This window comes from Caenorhabditis briggsae, assembly GCF_000004555.2.
Source record: "Caenorhabditis briggsae complete genome, chrIV, whole genome shotgun sequence".
NCBI classification, from domain to species: Eukaryota; Metazoa; Nematoda; class Chromadorea; order Rhabditida; family Rhabditidae; genus Caenorhabditis; species Caenorhabditis briggsae.
This window is the reverse complement of record NC_013487.2, coordinates 7,481,185-7,499,042: the sequence shown is the minus strand read 5'-3', so window position 1 is coordinate 7,499,042 and position 17,858 is coordinate 7,481,185. Positions and strand designations below refer to the sequence as shown.

Sequence of the window (17,858 nt, the reverse complement as noted above, 5' to 3'; positions counted from 1 at the left end):
TATAGATATTAGGAAGTGTAGACACACAATCGTCGACTAGATGATATCCAAAAATGGACTTCAAACGCACACACACACACAAAGAGAGATAATTTATTTTCGTCCGAAACGGATGAGTGGAGCCGATGAGGCACGTCCGAAACGGATAAGTGGGGCAGCTGCGGAACGTCCGAAGCGAATAAGTGGAGCGGCTGATGGAGAACGACCGAAACGAATCAGAGGAGCCGATGGAGCAGCTCTCTTTCCAAATCTGATGAATGGAGAAGCTTCTGGAGCACGTCCGAATCTATAAAAATTAATTTATGAAGCTATCCTATCAGTTCTGATTAAATTCTAAAATACCTAATAAGAGGGGCTCCATCCGCTGCTCTCTTTCCAAAACGAATGAATGGGGATGCTTCTGGAGCACGCCCAAATCGAATGAGTGGTGCTCCGTCAGCGGCTCTCTTTCCGAAACGAATTAGTGGAGAATCCATTGCACGAGTCGGTCTATCACTTCGCTTTTGTTCCAAAAATGGGAAGTAAGGATGATTCGTTTCGTCTGCAAAAGTTCGATTTTTGAAACGATTCTTGAAAGCTATTTCAGTTTTTTTTAGAATCCGTCTGGCATATGGTGTTTGGGGAATCTACTTTAAAAATCACTCATTTTTGTTTTGCATCTTCTTCTTCTAATTTTTACAATTTTACTGCAGTCATTCAAGCCTGTTCTGATATTTATTGGACTAGAAAAAAAAATAGAAAAAAACACACTCACATTGTTCATCGAGCATTCGAATTTCCGACGAATCAAAGGCCTGAATGGCCACGACGAACATCATTGGAATAACTAGAAGTGACGTCATCATTGTTCGAATCGGAACGGGGCCGAGTTTGAGTAGTGGGTCTGGAACAATTGAGGAATCCCTACAACATTTTACTACTTGTGAGAATGATAGATGATAGTAGTCGTTGGAAAGGGTAGGAGAAGCATTAGGAGAAAAGAAATGAACGATGGTTTGAGCTTTTAATCCCGCCCAAAGAGTAGCGATAATTTGCAAGTGACCTCCAACTAATTCTTAGTGGCCATCTACATATTAAGAATGTAATAACACAAATTTTTTGCACGGATCTTATTGATCAAAAAGTATCCAACCCTAAGAAAAAGAGTCAGAGAGTCCGCCTACTGGAAAACAAAAAATAGAAGAATAGCATCTGATGAAATGAAATACGTAATTGGGTCCAGTCCACTGGATTCTGAAAAGCACGAGGATACAAGTTCGAAGTATTTGGTGTTTCAGTTCAAATCAGAAAGTTTTGAGTCACAAAGTTCTAGAACAGTCATATGATATCGGTAGTTCTTAGAAAATAGAAATTATGACAAAATCATCAGTTACATCATTTCGGTTCAAAAACTACGGTAGAAATTGAAGAAGTCAATTGAAAATTTGTTTACCGTATTTCCCCTAGCCCACACAAAGCATTAACTTTGAGCTCAATTATCTCGATTCTTGTAAAAGATATCGAAAATGTGTCACCTGATAAATTCTTTATCATGATATCGCCAATATTTTATCAGTTAACAAAGTTTTGTTAACTTTTACAGGAATAGAGATAATTGAGCTCAATGTTGTCGAATTGAATGGGCTCCTATTTGAGGAGATACGGTATTTTTCAACAACCAAACAAAAATAATTTTAGACAACATAACTAGCTGAGCATCTTTATCATCATTCTTCAAAAGTAAGTTCGCCATAAAGCTCCACCCACATTCTGAAAATCATATTCTAGTCTATAAAAAAGTCTTATCTCGCCACAGATCACAATTCATATCATAATTGAATTGTCGCGCATAAAAACTACTATAACATAATTCTTCAAATGGATCACTTTCTCGGTTTTTAGTAAACGTCAACCAAAAAAATCTTCTTGAAAATAAATAAAAGAGATCAAGTTTCGGCCACCCACCTTCCGCCAAATGAAGGAAGTATGGGGGAATGGATGCGGATAGAAAAAAGAAAAAGAAGAAAATGGTTTTCAGGAAGAATCAGAAGGCACAATAATAGACGAATAGAGTAGATTGAGTGTATATATCTCTATACAGACAAATTAATTGTCGTCTCTCTCCGCCTCCATTCGATATCAAATTGAATTGTAGGCTCCTCCCTGTTGTTTTCAATGCCTAATTACGATAAAACGATCCTCGTATCTCAATAATTCAATTTTGAATCACTTCTCACTAATTTGAATTTTTTTTTTTAGGTTTTTGACTATAGTCAGAAGGAAGAATGTCACTGACGATGGTTCTACAATTGGTGACCTTTTTAGAACGGAGAATTTTAGTCTAGATTATCTAGATTCAGAATAGAATGGTTGGATTTTCAGAAACCTCATATTCTGTTATAAAATGAAAAATAAGAAACAAAATATTTCAGTGAATAGTGAAAAATGAAGATGTTTGACGGTCGGGGAGTTGAAATAAATATGAGGAGGAGTCATCAATCGAAGAGAACAATTTACATTTTTTCAAGTGCTTGAAGAGAACATATCCTATTACAGCTTTGATGTCCCACGATTTCAGGAAATTGCATATTTTGGGGGCGGAGTCGGAGAACACAAAGAGGTACGGTAGAGATGTCACATATAGTGACACAGAGAGAGTTTTTGAAAAAGTTAGAAAAGTAGAGGCGGCATTTTTATGCTCCAGTGAATATAAGGATGAACACAATATCAAGAAATTCACGAAAATAGGAAATAAAAAGAAGTCGTTCGAAGAAAATGAAGATGTTAGGAAGAGCTTGAATTACACCTAAATAGTCAAGTTCAAGACGAGGTTAGTCAGCGTGACACGGTCTAATGGATTCCCTGTTTTTTGTTGTGTTCAATGGAAAACTATTCAGATGACGTTGAATTTTTTATCAACACGGAACTTATCTGATTCATAATTTAAGACAGAATATTTCATGACTTTTATTTTTGAAGTAGTGATCTGATTGCAATTATTTTTCTGATTTTTAAAATCAGAGCTATGGAAGAGAAACGCCTGTGGTCGTAGCCGAAGGTCCCACAACGACAACTTCTCGGGATTCAGAAGAAAAAAAACATCTCAGACTGCCCAGAAAGCCTAAAAGAAAAGAATGACGATTCTTCCGAATAGGTGGAGCCCACTTGGAAAATTCGTAGGCTGATGATCGATGGAAAGTCGAAAATTCAAGTGCACCTCTCTCAAGGGCTCCCACGTCTTCAGGTACTATGTCTCCGGGAAACACTACTTTACTTCATATTCCTCCTGATATTTTGGTCCCCATTCGGAGAAATTTTTAGCACGTCATCTTGAATAAGTTGTGCAAGATGAAGAGCACCATCTTAAAATGTCCATTCAAATATATCATGTAGTGGGAAAATAGTGGGGCTAGGTCTTTATTTATTGTTACGACGACAGTCGGAACAGAAGAAGGTTACCAGCATCAAAAAAGGTTTGCAGACAGAAAACATTTTGCGTAGAGTTGAGGCTATTAATAAAGTCGAATGGGGTAGAGAAATTAACAAATCTAACAGTAAAATTAACGGGGAGATGACAAGCAAGAGAGCAAGATGTAGAACCCTAGTTTGTACATTTTGGTTTGAATAAAACTCCGAAGTTTTGAAGTTAACCGAAGATCAGTCGCACTTGACTACAGACTTCTGCCCTCCGAATCCAGTCAATGTGTTGATAACCTGAAAAAAAATTGTGGTCCGTAATTTTAGGCCAAAGTGATACATTAATAATTTATATCAAGTTTAGGTCTTAAGTTGAAACAACGTCAGAGGAACATCTCCTACGTCACCATACACACCGTACATCTAGAAATTCGTGAAACCCAAAAAAAAACGAATCGTTGTTAGCTATTTCAGATTCACTTTGTTTAATTCCGCCTACGTCAATAATCAAATTATTAGGTACGCAGTAGTGAACTGCACTATTTCGGATGACAAATTGGATTGTCTTTTATAAATTCGAAACAAAAATACTTACATTGGCAACTGACTGATAAACATGGCTAGTCTCATACGGTCCAGTTCCATAGAAAGAGAATTGATCGGGCTTCGCATATTTTCTTTTGATTCTCTTTCGCAATGTCATTTTCGGGTTGAAGATGAAGTCCGCCATCATACCTACCCAGCTTCCATGAGTTTGCCAGTCTTTGTAGTATTCTGGAGCGATTTCGCGGACCTAGAAAATATTTTCATTTTGCTGTGAAATCATACATATTTATCGTTCTCCGATTGGAACCAGGCTGCAAAGTTCACTTCTGATGACCTCATCAAATATTTGATATTTGATAATCTTCAAAACGTCGGGACGATGATCTTATGAAAGCCAAAACTCGCATCAAATTACAAATTTCCGCCCTTTCATTTCAAACGCTTTTCGTCGTATATCCGGCACCCGTAATTTCCATAAATGCCGGCAGCGCGGGTGCGCAGGATTAAAAATAGCTACGGCCTGCTATGACCCGACCCGTTTACAAGTGAAAAAAAGATGACTAACCTTTGGGAGATTCGATCCTGTAATATAGGGGAAGTCGTGATGCTCAACATGGTAACCGACGTTGAAGACTACCATATTGATTGGTCCGTAGTAACTGGAAATTAAAAGATAATTCGAGATTTACATTATTTGTATGAGTCTCACCTATAAGTTTCCTGGTCCTTCTTGAAAACGTAATGTTCAGAAACAAAATGGCCAGCACATGGATGCAATCCCATTCCAAGAACAAGTCCTCCAAACAAGAAGAAGAATGATTTTGGTCCAAATTGAGTATAGATGAAACTACTGAACGCCAATTCAATTGCGACATTAATCAGTTCCAAATCAGTCATGGATTTCGGGTAAAGCATAAAAGGTCGAATCCCGTAGAAAAGTGGTTGAAGACTCATCCATATCATCTTTCCGAGCCATGTACGGAAAACTTTCGCTTCGAACTCAGTGGGCACATCAGTATCAATCACATCTTCTCCTAGATTACGATGATGTTCTAAATGGTACTTTTTGAATGATATTGACATTGGAATACACATTGGTAGGTTGGCGATAAATCCAAAGATACGGTTCTGTAAAGATGAGAGTTGAGCATTTCGAAAACTATCATGCCAGATCTTACCGCAAGAGGTCTACTTGTTCCAAATGCTTGATTATGACTAACTTCGTGAACAGCAAGTGTCAGGGAATGGTTGATAGTTCCCGATACAAAATATGCTTGAAGGACGACTAAAAGCCAGTCAGAATCACGGAGTAAATATGCAAAAACAATCTGAGCAAGAACCATACAAACGACAACGGGTCTGAATGCTTTGTCTTGTCCAAACAGTTCCTTGATCTGAGGATATTTCGCCAGCATCTCTTTGCGCCTAGATGCATGTGGCTCTTCTGTGTAGGCCCATGCGAAATCCTCTTCCTTGGCCGGAGCCTGACCCATGTCTGAAAAATTTAATTTTTTGATTTTTTGTCTATACGAGGGAAACTATATATATAAAGTGAAGGATATTTATTATACTGGTATGCAAAAATCGGGGCTCTGGAAGAGAAAATTCGGACCAATAGTATAAAAAAGAGGACCGAAATTTTCAGGTCAAAGTGGTTTTCGTTACGGGGACCGTTAGGTTTCTCTTTCGCAGCTCCGATTTTTTCATACAAGAATAATAGCAACAACTAAGACCAGGGTGATTATTGATGAAAGTTACTAAAATAAGGGAAAAAAGGAGCAAGAAAATTTTTTTGATACTGTCCGTCAGTCAGACTGGTTTATCAGAAACTATAAGAAAATGTGTGGGAGAGGAAGGAGAAGGAACGAGACTAAAGAGAAAGATAGAGTGCGGTAAAGAGAATGAGAATCAGAAAGTAGGCCGAATGAGGGATAGAATCAGGAGAAAAGATAATTGACACATTGTTATTTGTTGATATAGTTTAGTTCACACTCCACAAATCTAGGTCGTTCGGAAATTTATTTGCTCACATCTCACAAAAAAATTGTTCTTTGATTTTTCAAAGCTCTTGGTATTCCTTTTGAAATGAATTTACTTCAGGAACTTTTTTTCAGTACAGTAACGAGCCAGAATGAGCTAAACGAGTCCAATGTCTTTGACGACAAAACGCCACTTTTCAGCTGATAAGAGCCGGAGCCCGCAATCGCACTTTTTTCTCACGTAAGTTCAAGTATCGGGCGGTGCACCAACCAATAAAGTCAGACACAATTTGGAGGAATTATATGCAATTTGAAATTAATTGTTTATCAATTACAATCAGAATAACAAAAAACGACAAAAAAGAGATACAATAAAAACACTTGATAAGAAGAATCTACAAGACTAAAATTTCCTACAAAAAAGTATGTTTTCAAAGAGCAGCCGCCATTGCGGGTGTGGCGTCATCAGTTGTTTCCTCTGTTTTCTTTTCATCCTTCTTCTTCTTTTTGTTCTTCCGCTTCTCGATCTGCAAAAAAGAGAAATGAATATTTTGAAACAAAGGAATCCATAGCAACTTTGAAGTCAATTTTCACAGGGAACACAAAGTTTCATAGAATGTTCTTGGTCTTTGTTCTGATAGATTCCTACTTGGGATCAGTTCGCGTTATTACAACCAGTCATCATACCTTTTCGATTTCTTCTTCTGTTGGAACTGGCAACCATGGTTTCACATCAATTGCATAGTTCTCTTCACCTGGAATCGTCATGAGAAGTGCCCGATTGATGAAGGGACCGAGTGCTGGATTACGGTGAGAACATGCAGCGGCAATTACAGTAGCAATATTGGCTTCAATCTGTTCATTTGGCATCGACAATCTTCCAACAACACAGTCACTTAGCCCCCAAATTGGATAAACTGGGTCACCATTGATATTCAATTTTACTCCATTTTTGAATTTCTCGATGAGTTCTGGAAGGTTTTCTCCAAGTCCTCCGTTTGCTCTTGTTGGGAATCTCGTTTTGAGAATTCCACGAAGAGGCAAAATCGAGGATCCCATATCAGAGTGGGATACACAGAAATCGTAGTCATCAGTTCTGAACTGTCCCTTAATAATTTTCTTGATTGTGTCTTGTCCAAGAGCCATTTCAGCACCAGATTCGACTGCAAGTTCTTGAAGCTTCACATCGTTTGCAAAAGCAAGAATTGTTCGTTTCTCATTGTGATTGAAAGGGAACGGAACTGGCACGATCTCATCACTTCCTGTAATCATTTTCGTTTGCTTTTCTGTTGTCATGTTCAGTTCAAGACGGAGACGAATTGGTGCGTTCGGATTATTGTAGATGGAAGGACTTTGAAGTTCTCGATGCATATCAAGTGCTTCAGCAACGGTGTAATATTGGGTTTTGAAATGAGACCTATAAAAGAAACGGATTGTTCTAACGATTATGGGGAAGATCATACTTTATAAAGACGTCAAGAGTCGGTTTCTCTGGAAGATTGGATTCATCATCAATGTTAAGTCTTCCAGGATACTGTTGAGAAGGAGACAATAGATTTTTCATTCGCCGAATATTGATTCTTTCCATAAACGAATATTGTTTTCTAGCTGCCTCCTTTTCTTCTCTTTTCATTCTTCTTTCCAATTTCTGCTGACGAGTAATTGTTTGTTTCAAGGCTCTTTTACGTCCTGAAACAATATTTGATTTTGAAGACATAGATATTAAAACTCACCTCTGATTTGAACAACGTCAGCCGCAACTGGACGGAGCATGGTGCTCCCTGAAGCAGATATCGTCTGTCTAACTAATGATAACATCCTGAAGAATATCGAATTTGAGAAATCATTCAAGCAACAGGGAAAAATAAATAAATGCTGTTCAAAACAGGTATAACAAGCTAGAATCAGTTGAGAAAAGCTGACGATGTTTATTGATTCGGTACTTTTCGAAAGAAAATTTGTGCAAGTCAAGAGATAAATCTAATCAAGAGGGAAATAAATAGAGAAGGGGAATGTCGATATAATTCGAATAGGACTTTTGGTTTTCACATTAATATACATGTACCATTCCGTAGAAGAACACCCAGAGCAGGACGAAGGTCAGAAGACCATTTCCATGGGACCAGGTGAAGGAGTTTCTCTCTGGAAAGTAGCTGAGCCAGTTTCCTTGAGCTTTCACGTTCCATATCAGCGCTTGAATTCCCACTGAGATGAAGTAGAGAATAAATCCTTGGAATCCAGTGAGACCGAGAATACCTGAAATTCCAGTTTTGCACAAACATTTATAGAAATAATTGTTTTAATTCGATATCACAAAAACTATATTGTAAAATATTACCGGCAGCCATTCCAGCAGCACACGATTGACATGTTCTTCCGAATTCGAGAGCTTCTACATTATTTGTGATCGCCGCAGTACTGTAAATTCAATCGTTTAACTTGAATATTAGCTAAAACCTCACTTGTAACACTCGTCGTTTTTCTTCTCCGTTTTCGACGACTTCTCACTCATTTTCCAGGCTGAAATATAAGCAATCAACTGAATGGAAATTTGTATATTCAGCAGCAGTATATTTAAAAAAGTTTTATGAAGGAATTTTTGAGATATATCTTTTTAAAAAAGAAGAAAAAAGCTTCTTCAAAGAAAAAATAAAATCGGTAAAAATGGAATGGTGCAATTTGTCGTGATGGTGTATGTGCTTGCACGCAATTGCGGACCTCATTTTCTCTTCTCTCCCCTCATTCTGATTTTTCCTCGCTTAAACTTTGTAAAATTCACCTGAATTATTGAATTAATTGATTTTTATTTTTTTACTAAAAGAAATGAAATTTCAGATGCTTCGAAGTCTTCAACATGTAGAATCCCACATAAACCAATGTCGTCGAATTTCGACTACATCTACACTTCTCAAGAACAGAGCTGGTAAAACTAAGGTTCGATACTTTTTTATTTTAATAGTTATAATATAAATTCGAGAAAAAAAATAATTAACTTATTTTTCGTATTTTTTGCTAGCGCTTCTGATGCGCAGAAAACCACTATTTTAATTACAGTCAACATCGAATCGGACACAACTTCTGACTTATGAGATGGCTCAAAAACCGCATCACATCGGCGTCAGAAAGTCTTGGCTCACTTGGCATTCACAAAACCTCGAAGGTTGAATAATTGGATTGAAGATAACATTTTGAAATAACATTTTCAGAGTTCCGACAATCACAACCACTGGTTGTCGCTCAAGACGAAGTCGTTCGTCGTTTCATCAGAGGATTCTTCCCGCAAAATCTCGTAGTCAGCGGAAACGAGGTAATTCTTTGTGAATGATAAGTAATTTTTCTAACTTGAATTGATTCTGCCAACTAAAAAAACTATATATTGAATCATACCCCAAGAAATGTTTATCAATATCAAGCAACATTATTCAGATATATTTTTTTAAATTTCGAATTTCAAACTAACAGTAATCTGTTTGTAGATTGTGATTAAACGACGAGGAAACGTGCTAATTGTTGCTGGCTTCCTCCAGTATTCTCGTAGACTGGACATTCGGCGTATCTACTGGATGTTCGGATTTGCAGAAGAATTCCTATCGATTCTACTGAAACAGCCTGTGAAATTGGAACTGTCGTTCGTGGAGTCGGAAGAGACCGTGGCATACAACTACATCTAATCATTTCTTTTAGTTTTAGTAAATCGTAGTATTGTTTTTTTTTATTGTTTCTGTTACGATCCAAAATAAAATCTTTAAAAATTCTAATTTTCTGAAGTTTGGCTCCCGGAAAACCACACAAACACTGTGATAAAACATCATCATGCCTCAAATTTATCAAATAGTGATTCGCGACAAAATCGATAAACAATTGTGCTCTCTCGCTCAGCACACTGATAACCCAACTGATGTCTTCAGTATTAACTATTGCGCCCTCTCGACCGTCCTTTTAACTATACGTGATTCACAGCTAACTATGCCTTGCTATTCTACCCACTGATAATCATTCCGTGGCTTATAAAATTGCAGTCGGTCGTGGCGTGATTCTGCTCCAAAGACGTCGCTGTTACATTGATACTCGATTGACCTAGATAATTTCATCACTAGATGGCTTCTTCTCCTTCAGTGGATGACTCTCGTCGGTCAGCTGTTCCACCAAAAGAGCCAAATGGACGAATTTGTACAGTAGGTGAAAGAAGGAACATTTGGAGTTTCAATTAGGATTTCGTATCAACACTGATTGTTGAATGACTTTATGGGTCAATCATATTATTTTGTCACAAAATATCGGAGCCGTGGACGAGAAACAAGGTCCCAACCTAAGTAAGGCAACCTAAGTAAGGTCCCACAACGACATCTACTGTAACCCAAAAATATCAATATTTTGAGGATTTATTTTCTCTGTTTTCGTGTGTTCTCAGTCAACTTTTTCTCAATCAAAATTTTGATTTCCCGACTTTTAAAAGAAAATTAACAGAAAAATCGACGTAAACCAGAAAGAGAAATTGAATTCGGAAAATGTAAATATTTTCAGGTTACGGTAGTTGTCGTTGTGAAACCTTTAGCAGCGGCCACAGGCGTTTCTCCTCCAGAGCTCTGATTGCTTGTACCAGAATAATATTTTGAGTTTCATCTGTGAAGCGCAACTTGTGATTTTGTATCAGAATGAATTCTTTAATGACTTCATGAGTCGTGTCTTATAAGACAAATTTATGTAATTCCTTTCCAGCACATCTTCAAAATTTCCAGGTATGTTGTGATCGTGCGAACGGATATAATTTTGGAGTTCTAACTTGTGAATCGTGTAAGGCATTTTTTCGAAGAAACGCTGCAAAACACAAGGTAGCTGTACTATTTTGATCTTTAAAGCTTACCATACCTTGTTTTAGGATATCAAATGTCCGTTCTCCGATTCCTGCCAAATTACTTCTGCATCTCGTAAGTTTTGCCAGGCGTGCCGTCTGAATAAATGCTTTGCCGTTGGAATGAGCAGTGAATGGCTAAACGATATAAAACCAAAAACTTCTGGATCTGGAAAGTTCAAAAGAAAGAAGCCAGAAACAAAAAGTCAATTGAAATTGGAAGTAGAAGACACTGAAGATTATATTGAGAATGAAGAAGAAGAGCAAATCAGTGTGCCAAAAGCATTGCTAGAAAAGCTAATTAACAGAGCAAATGAGTAAGTTGGGGATCATTTGGACAAATTATACGTCACTCTTTTATTCTGCAATTTTCCTTATCTATCTTTTTTGAATTCGAACCATTATCTTTTTTCTGACACTGCACTCTGATCAGCAAACCAACTACATCAGTCACAAATGTTCAACTTGAATTTCAGGAAGCCAAAAGATCATTGTATTTGTAAATGTCAATGCGGATTCTATCCAACCTCCCAACGTCTCACTGCCTACACCCCGGAAGACCAGACAATTGTTGTTTGTTCTCTGATGAACACTTTTAAGAGTTTCAGAATTTTTCAGAGCAGTACAGTAACCAAAAACTCGTTCTCACAACCTTCTCATCACTCTGACTCATTTTCCTATTCGTCATCTTCTTCAACCCTCTCACCAATGTCAGTTATCAGCTGTGCTCCATCATCTCATGACTCCAGAAGCTACAGTACCCCTCAGATTGTTCCTCAGTCGCCTTCTAATTATAGAGTTTCTCCTCCTTCCATGCCTGCTTCGATTACAGGTTCTTTAGTTTCTTAAATGTAATTCCCAAAATAGGATTTTTCAGATATGTCTCCCCAGATGACATCTCAATATCCACAAATGTTTTCTCCATTCCAATTCAATTTCATGTCCCAGCTGTCTTGTTCGAACAGTTTCTTGAATTTTCCTCCTCCAATGCCAGAAAGATCGTGGAGTCCAGTTCAGTCAGTGCAAGTGGAGCCATTAAATGAAGCAGTTCCATCAGTTTTGATCAAGAAAATTCATCTGAGTGAGTTCGAGATCCATTGAATACAATTATGTTAAAACTTTCAAAGTTCAGAGATCGACAAGTATCTTGGAATTCTGACTAGAGAAGAAATGACTCTACTGGAGGAACTCCACATACAAAACGAACCTTTAAATGCTCCATTAATAAAATGGCATAATCCAGATAGTATTGATGGAGTTTTCAAAATTATTGAAGAGGCTCTTCGGCGGATTGTCAACATGGCTTGTCAACTGAGTCTCTTCAGAGAGCTACACGTAGATGATCGCAAGAATCTTTTGAAAAGTGGTTTCGGAGAACTACTAATTGTTCGCGGGCTGATGGCATATGATAGAAGTGATAACAGTTGGAATCATTCATTTGGGGTCGGAGGAAAAATGGAAGTCAAAGTGGACGTTCTGAAAAATCCCAAACTGGAAGAACACTACAAAGCCCATGTCAACTTGATAGCGACATTTGGAGATGATGTGAGGAACAACGAAAACCTTATGCTCTGTTTTAATGCAGCTGTCATATTTCATCCTCGTGAGTTTGGAAATGGGAAAAACTATAAGTACATTGTTCTTTAGATTTAACTACACTACGGGAAAGCAATCGTGTTCATGCAACTCAGGCCAAATACTTTCAAATGCTTTTAAAGTGTGTACACCTTTCTTTTCTATACCGAATGATGAAATTTCAGATTGCTCACTTTTGAATATGGAAAAGAAAAAGCAGATATTGCCTATAGTAACCTTCTACATCAAGTCGTCGAACTTCATCGCGTCAATCGAACCTTACTCCGCGTCTTTTATGGTTTAGATATTGCCCAATTAGATCCATTAATTCGAGAACTGTGTTCTTTTCAATAATCATTTATTAACATAAATTTTGCACATATTGCACACTTATTAAAAGAAAATGTTTCGAGAAATTGCACATAGAAAAACGAAAGACGGAAACGAAGAGTGATTGAAATACACGTATAGCTGGATCGAAATCAAACAAATTTAGGTTACTTTCTTCTGATGATGGTTACTTATTCCTCCTTCAACCACTTTTGGCATTTGGCAACGTAGATTTGGGAGCGAGCACAAGTGAGAGCTGGATAGTAGTTTTCGATGAAATAGCAGTGTTCCTTGGCGAATTCCTCAACAGTGTCGAACAAGAATTGACGGGCAAAACTGCGAAGGTTCAAGCATTGATGTTTGGTCACAACAGCTCTCTTCTTGTTCTTTTTGATTCTGCGAGAACGAGTCACTGGTGCTTCAGTGGTGGTTGTGGTAGCCTCCTCCTCGTCTTCTTCAGCAATCATTTCAGCTTCAATGACATCGTCTTCTTCGTCTTCTTCCTCAGCAGCTTTCACAACTTCTTCTTTCTCTTCTGGAGCTGGAGTTGGTGCTTCGGTAGTCGTGGTGGTTGATGTTTTGGCTTTCGATAGACGAATTCTTTGCATAACTCTCTTTCTGACTTCCTTGTTCAACAGTTCCTCTTCCTGTTCCTTTGTGAACATCTGAACCTTGCTGCTTCTTTGTTCCATAGCATCATTCATTGGAGTGTCGTTTTGTGGTTTCTCTTGCGCCAACTCGTTTCTTTTTGGACTGTCCTGAACCTCATCAACTCCATCGAATTGCTCAGCGAATTCCTCAGATGGGGGAGATACACTTGGTGCAACTTGAGTCTTCCATTGTTCATCGTAAAGATCTGGGAAAGTTCTGATCTCCTTCTTCTCCTTCTTTTCCTTCTTGTGACTCTTTCTTAGCTTTCTCTTCTTCTTTGGTGGCTCAGTTGTTTCCTCTTGCTCCTCCTCAACGAATTGCGTTTCCTCTACCTTCTCGTTCTGAAATAATTAAGTATGCTGCTGTAAGCAATTAGAGGCACCGCTCCCGGCTGAGAAGTGAACATGAAAAACCAATTTTGGTTAAAAACAAAAGAAGCATCTCAACCGGTGCAGTCCGAAGTAAAAGTGCAAAAACTAATAAGTATTACTTCTTCAACTTTGACGATACGTGGCTTTCGAATCTTCTTTTTACGGTTGATGGTGTATACACGAACGCTTCCCTGAGAGACGAGAGTTAGATAAGTGAGAGTGGAACAGTTAGTCACAAACAAATCAGTTAAAGAGATTTTACTCACTTCTTTCTGAAGAAGATTGATTGGCTCCTGCTCTTCTTGAGCTTGAATCTCAATTGGGTCGCTCATCTGAACAGTTTTTGCTCCGAATTGACGAGAATGCATATCTTTTGCCTTCTTTTCAAGATAATGAATCTTTCTTCTTGGAAGAGACTTGCGTTTTGGTTTTGGAACTTCAGTGCTTGTCACTTCTGGTTCTTCAGTAGTTGTGGTGCTTGTAGTGGTTGTAGTTGGATCCGTAAACAGATTCACCTAAAAATACAATCAGGTTTCAAAAAAAGCAAGCAACTTGAATTTTTATGATTTCAAAAGGATCGCCTCAAAAAAGGGAAAGTTTAGCCACTTACCATTGGTGGGAAAGTTGGGGCCAAGAACTCAGCAGCGTCGGATTTCTGGAAATTGTTAACTAATTTGATTATGTTCAAACCAGAACACGAACCACTTGTTTAATCTCAACTCTCTTTGGTTCTTCAGGTAACTGTGGAAGTAAGGTGTTTGGAAGAATTTTGACCGATCCATTCACATCCTTCACAACAACAACCTGTTCATAAACACTGAAAGAAGAGTGTGTCTATGTGATAATTGTTGTATTTTCTCACGTTTTTCCGTCTTTGGTGACTGGACGATACATGATTTCAGTGGCTGGTTTAGCGGCAGTTGCAGCCCTGAAATATGACATGTGTTCCTCAAAAACTACCCCATTCTGCTTTATTTTTCTTGCTTCTTGTTGTTTTTTTCTCTCCTTTGACCATCACCCGCCAATTTCCCCCCTTATGTTTGAACCGGTTTAGCTGGTTAGTGAGTGTCAAACGTCAGGAACATGAAAAAAGAAGAAAGAAAAGAGTCAAAATGAAGGATTACTATCAAAAGAACATTCTTCTCTTACATCTGAAGAGCGGGCATTTGAAGTGGAACAGGAGGCAATGGAACCAAAGGTGGTAGGGTAATCATTGGCTCTTGTTGAGGTCGTTGTTGGGTCTTTTGTGGTTGTTGAGCTGCTTGAGCTGCCTGAGCCTCTCGGATAGCGTTTCCAGTAGCTGAGATGAGTCTGAAATGGACGTTATAAGAGTTAGTTTCAATCCGAAGATGCTATGAGTTTCGAAGAAATTCAAACAATATTATCAGCTCACAAGAGCACAAACACGAACATTAGATTTTCACCAAGTCCAAAAAGCTAGAGTTCTGAATTTGAATTCTAGATATTTTTAGTATACAATTCCTTACTTGGAGATGGAGAAGATATCCTCGTCATCCTCAACTTTCTTGGCAGCGAGAGTTGGACGATCATTAAGTGCTTTCTGTTCTTGTGCCTTCACGTCGTCCACCTGAAAGTTCAAATTGGCATCTTTCCAGTTCCACAAAAGCTTTTTGAATTCTCGCAAATTCGAAATACGTTCATCCGTAGAAGAACTTCACACCCAATTGGCAACGTTTCCGGGACTACATATATCTCAATGTTTACTTACCGTCTTGAAGCTGTACGACTCCTCATCATCCTTCTTTTTCTCTACTCTCTCCACCTCTTCTTTCTTCTTTTCAGCCACAGCTTCTGGCTGCATCTTCATATCCTTCTCACTGACGAATCCTGCATCTCTGGCAAGTTGAGACATGATATCGGCAGGAAGCTTCAAAAGAGAATCATAGACGTCTTCACGAGCCTTCACGACTTTCTGTGGTTCTGGAGTGGAAACATCTGGTTCAACACTAGTGGATGTCTGGTTTTGGCTCTTCATTATTTCTGGCACCTCTTTAATTGCATCAATTGTATCTCTAACAAGTGATCGGACATCGATAAAATGATCTTGAGAAAGAGCAACTGCCAGGAGAGCCGGCAAAACTACGAAGAGATGCCTCATCTGAAAAGAGAAAAGTAAAAAGATACAAAAGGAGAAAGTGTTTAAAAGAATAAGAATAAGAAGGAACAAATGTTCCTTCATGATACATCTTTGTTGAACAAGAAAGGGTAATGAAATTAGAATGAACACCCGGAAAGCCAAGAATCCCTCAAAAGTAAAATGAAATGAAGCGTTCAACCCGGGGTGGGATGTCTATTCTCTACTCCGCCTCCTCATCTTCCCTCGGCTACCTGTATATAAATTGACAAATTACACGAAGAGGACCCGAGAGAAAGTTGGTAATTAGAAGAGAGAAAGGATTATTTGGCTAGGAGGGGCAACCAGCGCCCCTTTATGTCTGCAAAGTGAATTCAAAAGCATAAGTGACGAAAAAAACGGAAACGAGATATTAGATATAATAGGAGGAGATGATGATGTTGTGTTTGTAAGCGTTAGATCGGTTATGGATAGCCATGAATCTTGAGAAAGGGAGAGAAAGGCTTGTATTCGGCAATGTTAGCGAGATTTGGTGAGATATCGTAGTGTCAAGAATGTTGCATTCTCCGAGGATAGAAAAACTCAAATAGAAAGACAATAAGGAAATTGAAGGGTTCAATTGCCTAATCGGACTGAAAACTTTCACAGCTCGGCCAGATACTGTGTTCAGAGGATGGTCAGATTCCGGATAAGACCGCTACAAAAGCCGACAAAACTCTGACCAACTTATGACAAGGTTCCGAACTAGTAGTATTTCAACTTTCAATTTAATACCAAAGCTGGACCATGGCCCGCTATAGAGCCGTTTTTAGGCAAGTTCGGCCCAGAACCCGGCCAATATCCGCCAAAAAAAGGGTTCCCCTCACATTCTGACCAGAGGTATTAAGCCGACAGCTGAAAATGGATAGCAAGATTTGAAACAAAAAACAGAACTCGTCTAATGTTGGGTTACGGTATCTGAAGAGAGGATAGAACGGAGAAGTTGTGGGATACTAAAAACGAAATCACAGGATGAAAAGTTATGATTCTCACTAAAAATGTAAAGTTTTACTGTGTATGCAGCACAGAGGAAAGCTACGATAGAAGGATCACATGAAGATCTCAATCCTACGAGAAGCTTCACAACCTTCAACGAAGAGAACACCTTTGGAAGTGATGGGACGTTGAAGAAAACGAAATGAAATGTATCTTATTATCACCACTTCTGGCTATTTGGAAGCATGGAGGCGGGGGCACACAAAAAGCGAAACGCACACAAAAATCCCCCCATACGAAGACTATCTCTCGCCAAAAAGAGGTCTCGATCAAGTTCTCTTTTTGAGAGAGAAAAGAGAAGCCTGATATGTAGAAGAAGAAGCAAAAAAGGGAAGACGAGAATCGGCAATCTACTGACCGATTGAAACAAACAAGCCAGTTTCTGAACGTTTCTGGATAGTGGGCAAGAGATGCGAGAAAATAAAAAAAGGAAGATGAAGAAGAAGAAATGTTAGCTGCGAAATTAATTGAAATAGAGATAAGGTGAAGATACCCTTCCGTTTATGACACAATCCATTCTCGGGATGAGGAAAAAATAAGAAGAAGAAGTAGTAGGGAAATAATAAGGTGTTTTTCAAGTTCGAAATTGATCTTTAAGAATTCACAACTTCAGAGAATTCGGGATGTAAGTTTACATCTTCAATATGTGTTACCGTAAGACCTGTAATAAAAGGGCCTCTTGAAGATTTCACTTTGAACCTACTTATCTCGGTTCCTGGGAAAGATAAAAATTGTCAACGGATAAATTGTTTTTCTTGACATTATAAGTGGTTTGTTAGCCGTTATAATTCCGATATCTTGCATGGGAATTGATATAATTGAGATCAAACTTGACAGTTTGGGGGCCCGTCTATTACAGGATTTACTGTTGATTCTTAAAAACTCCGGTTTTATTTGAATCATCGCACCTTTGTAATAAAAAAATTCAAAATCTTTCAAAACAAATCGTGTGTTTTGTATTTACTAATTGGATTTTAAATCTGAAGATTCCTCGTTAAACTTATCTACATCATGTCCGTTTTACTACT

General features: G+C 38.3%; 8 protein-coding genes across 8 annotated transcripts; 3 read left to right on the top strand and 5 right to left on the bottom strand.

The window, feature by feature from the left end:
- Window positions 1-93: 93 nt before the first annotated feature.
- Cbr-flp-13 lies at window positions 94-845 on the bottom strand (the record flags this gene model as incomplete). Its single annotated transcript, XM_002633174.1, has 3 exons — window positions 94-286; window positions 343-541; window positions 755-845. 3 exons carry the CDS (start codon window positions 843-845, stop codon window positions 94-96), a joined length of 483 nt encoding a protein of 160 aa, XP_002633220.1.
- A 2,791-nt stretch (window positions 846-3,636) lies between these two features.
- Window positions 3,637-5,435, bottom strand: CBG05940 (the record flags this gene model as incomplete). The annotated part of the gene is made up of 5 exons (XM_002633175.1): window positions 3,637-3,693; window positions 3,992-4,189; window positions 4,508-4,601; window positions 4,652-5,070; window positions 5,121-5,435. The coding sequence occupies 5 exons, from the start codon at window positions 5,433-5,435 to the stop codon at window positions 3,637-3,639; spliced, it is 1,083 nt and encodes a 360-aa protein (XP_002633221.1).
- A 917-nt stretch (window positions 5,436-6,352) lies between these two features.
- CBG05941 lies at window positions 6,353-7,739 on the bottom strand (the record flags this gene model as incomplete). The annotated part of the gene is made up of 4 exons (XM_002633176.1): window positions 6,353-6,448; window positions 6,609-7,338; window positions 7,385-7,610; window positions 7,655-7,739. 4 exons carry the CDS (start codon window positions 7,737-7,739, stop codon window positions 6,353-6,355), a joined length of 1,137 nt encoding a protein of 378 aa, XP_002633222.1.
- Window positions 7,740-7,971: 232 nt separating this feature from the next.
- On the bottom strand, window positions 7,972-8,433 carry CBG05942 (the record flags this gene model as incomplete). Its single annotated transcript, XM_002633177.1, has 3 exons — window positions 7,972-8,177; window positions 8,260-8,339; window positions 8,384-8,433. 3 exons carry the CDS (start codon window positions 8,431-8,433, stop codon window positions 7,972-7,974), a joined length of 336 nt encoding a protein of 111 aa, XP_002633223.1.
- A 323-nt stretch (window positions 8,434-8,756) lies between these two features.
- Cbr-mrps-24 lies at window positions 8,757-9,592 on the top strand (the record flags this gene model as incomplete). Its single annotated transcript, XM_002633178.1, has 4 exons — window positions 8,757-8,855; window positions 8,976-9,081; window positions 9,128-9,228; window positions 9,398-9,592. The coding sequence occupies 4 exons, from the start codon at window positions 8,757-8,759 to the stop codon at window positions 9,590-9,592; spliced, it is 501 nt and encodes a 166-aa protein (XP_002633224.1).
- Window positions 9,593-10,018: 426 nt separating this feature from the next.
- Window positions 10,019-12,702, top strand: Cbr-nhr-8 (the record flags this gene model as incomplete). Its single annotated transcript, XM_045235486.1, has 8 exons — window positions 10,019-10,096; window positions 10,661-10,753; window positions 10,801-11,090; window positions 11,250-11,605; window positions 11,651-11,854; window positions 11,906-12,376; window positions 12,421-12,490; window positions 12,534-12,702. 8 exons carry the CDS (start codon window positions 10,019-10,021, stop codon window positions 12,700-12,702), a joined length of 1,731 nt encoding a protein of 576 aa, XP_045093115.1.
- Window positions 12,703-12,869: 167 nt separating this feature from the next.
- On the bottom strand, window positions 12,870-15,819 carry CBG05945 (the record flags this gene model as incomplete). The annotated part of the gene is made up of 8 exons (XM_045235485.1): window positions 12,870-13,670; window positions 13,820-14,215; window positions 14,311-14,355; window positions 14,397-14,517; window positions 14,563-14,628; window positions 14,850-15,011; window positions 15,188-15,288; window positions 15,430-15,819. 8 exons carry the CDS (start codon window positions 15,817-15,819, stop codon window positions 12,870-12,872), a joined length of 2,082 nt encoding a protein of 693 aa, XP_045093114.1.
- Window positions 15,820-16,972: 1,153 nt separating this feature from the next.
- On the top strand, window positions 16,973-17,116 carry CBG26332 (the record flags this gene model as incomplete). The annotated part of the gene is made up of 1 exon (XM_045235484.1): window positions 16,973-17,116. One exon carries the CDS (start codon window positions 16,973-16,975, stop codon window positions 17,114-17,116), a length of 144 nt encoding a protein of 47 aa, XP_045098501.1.
- Window positions 17,117-17,858: the final 742 nt, after the last annotated feature.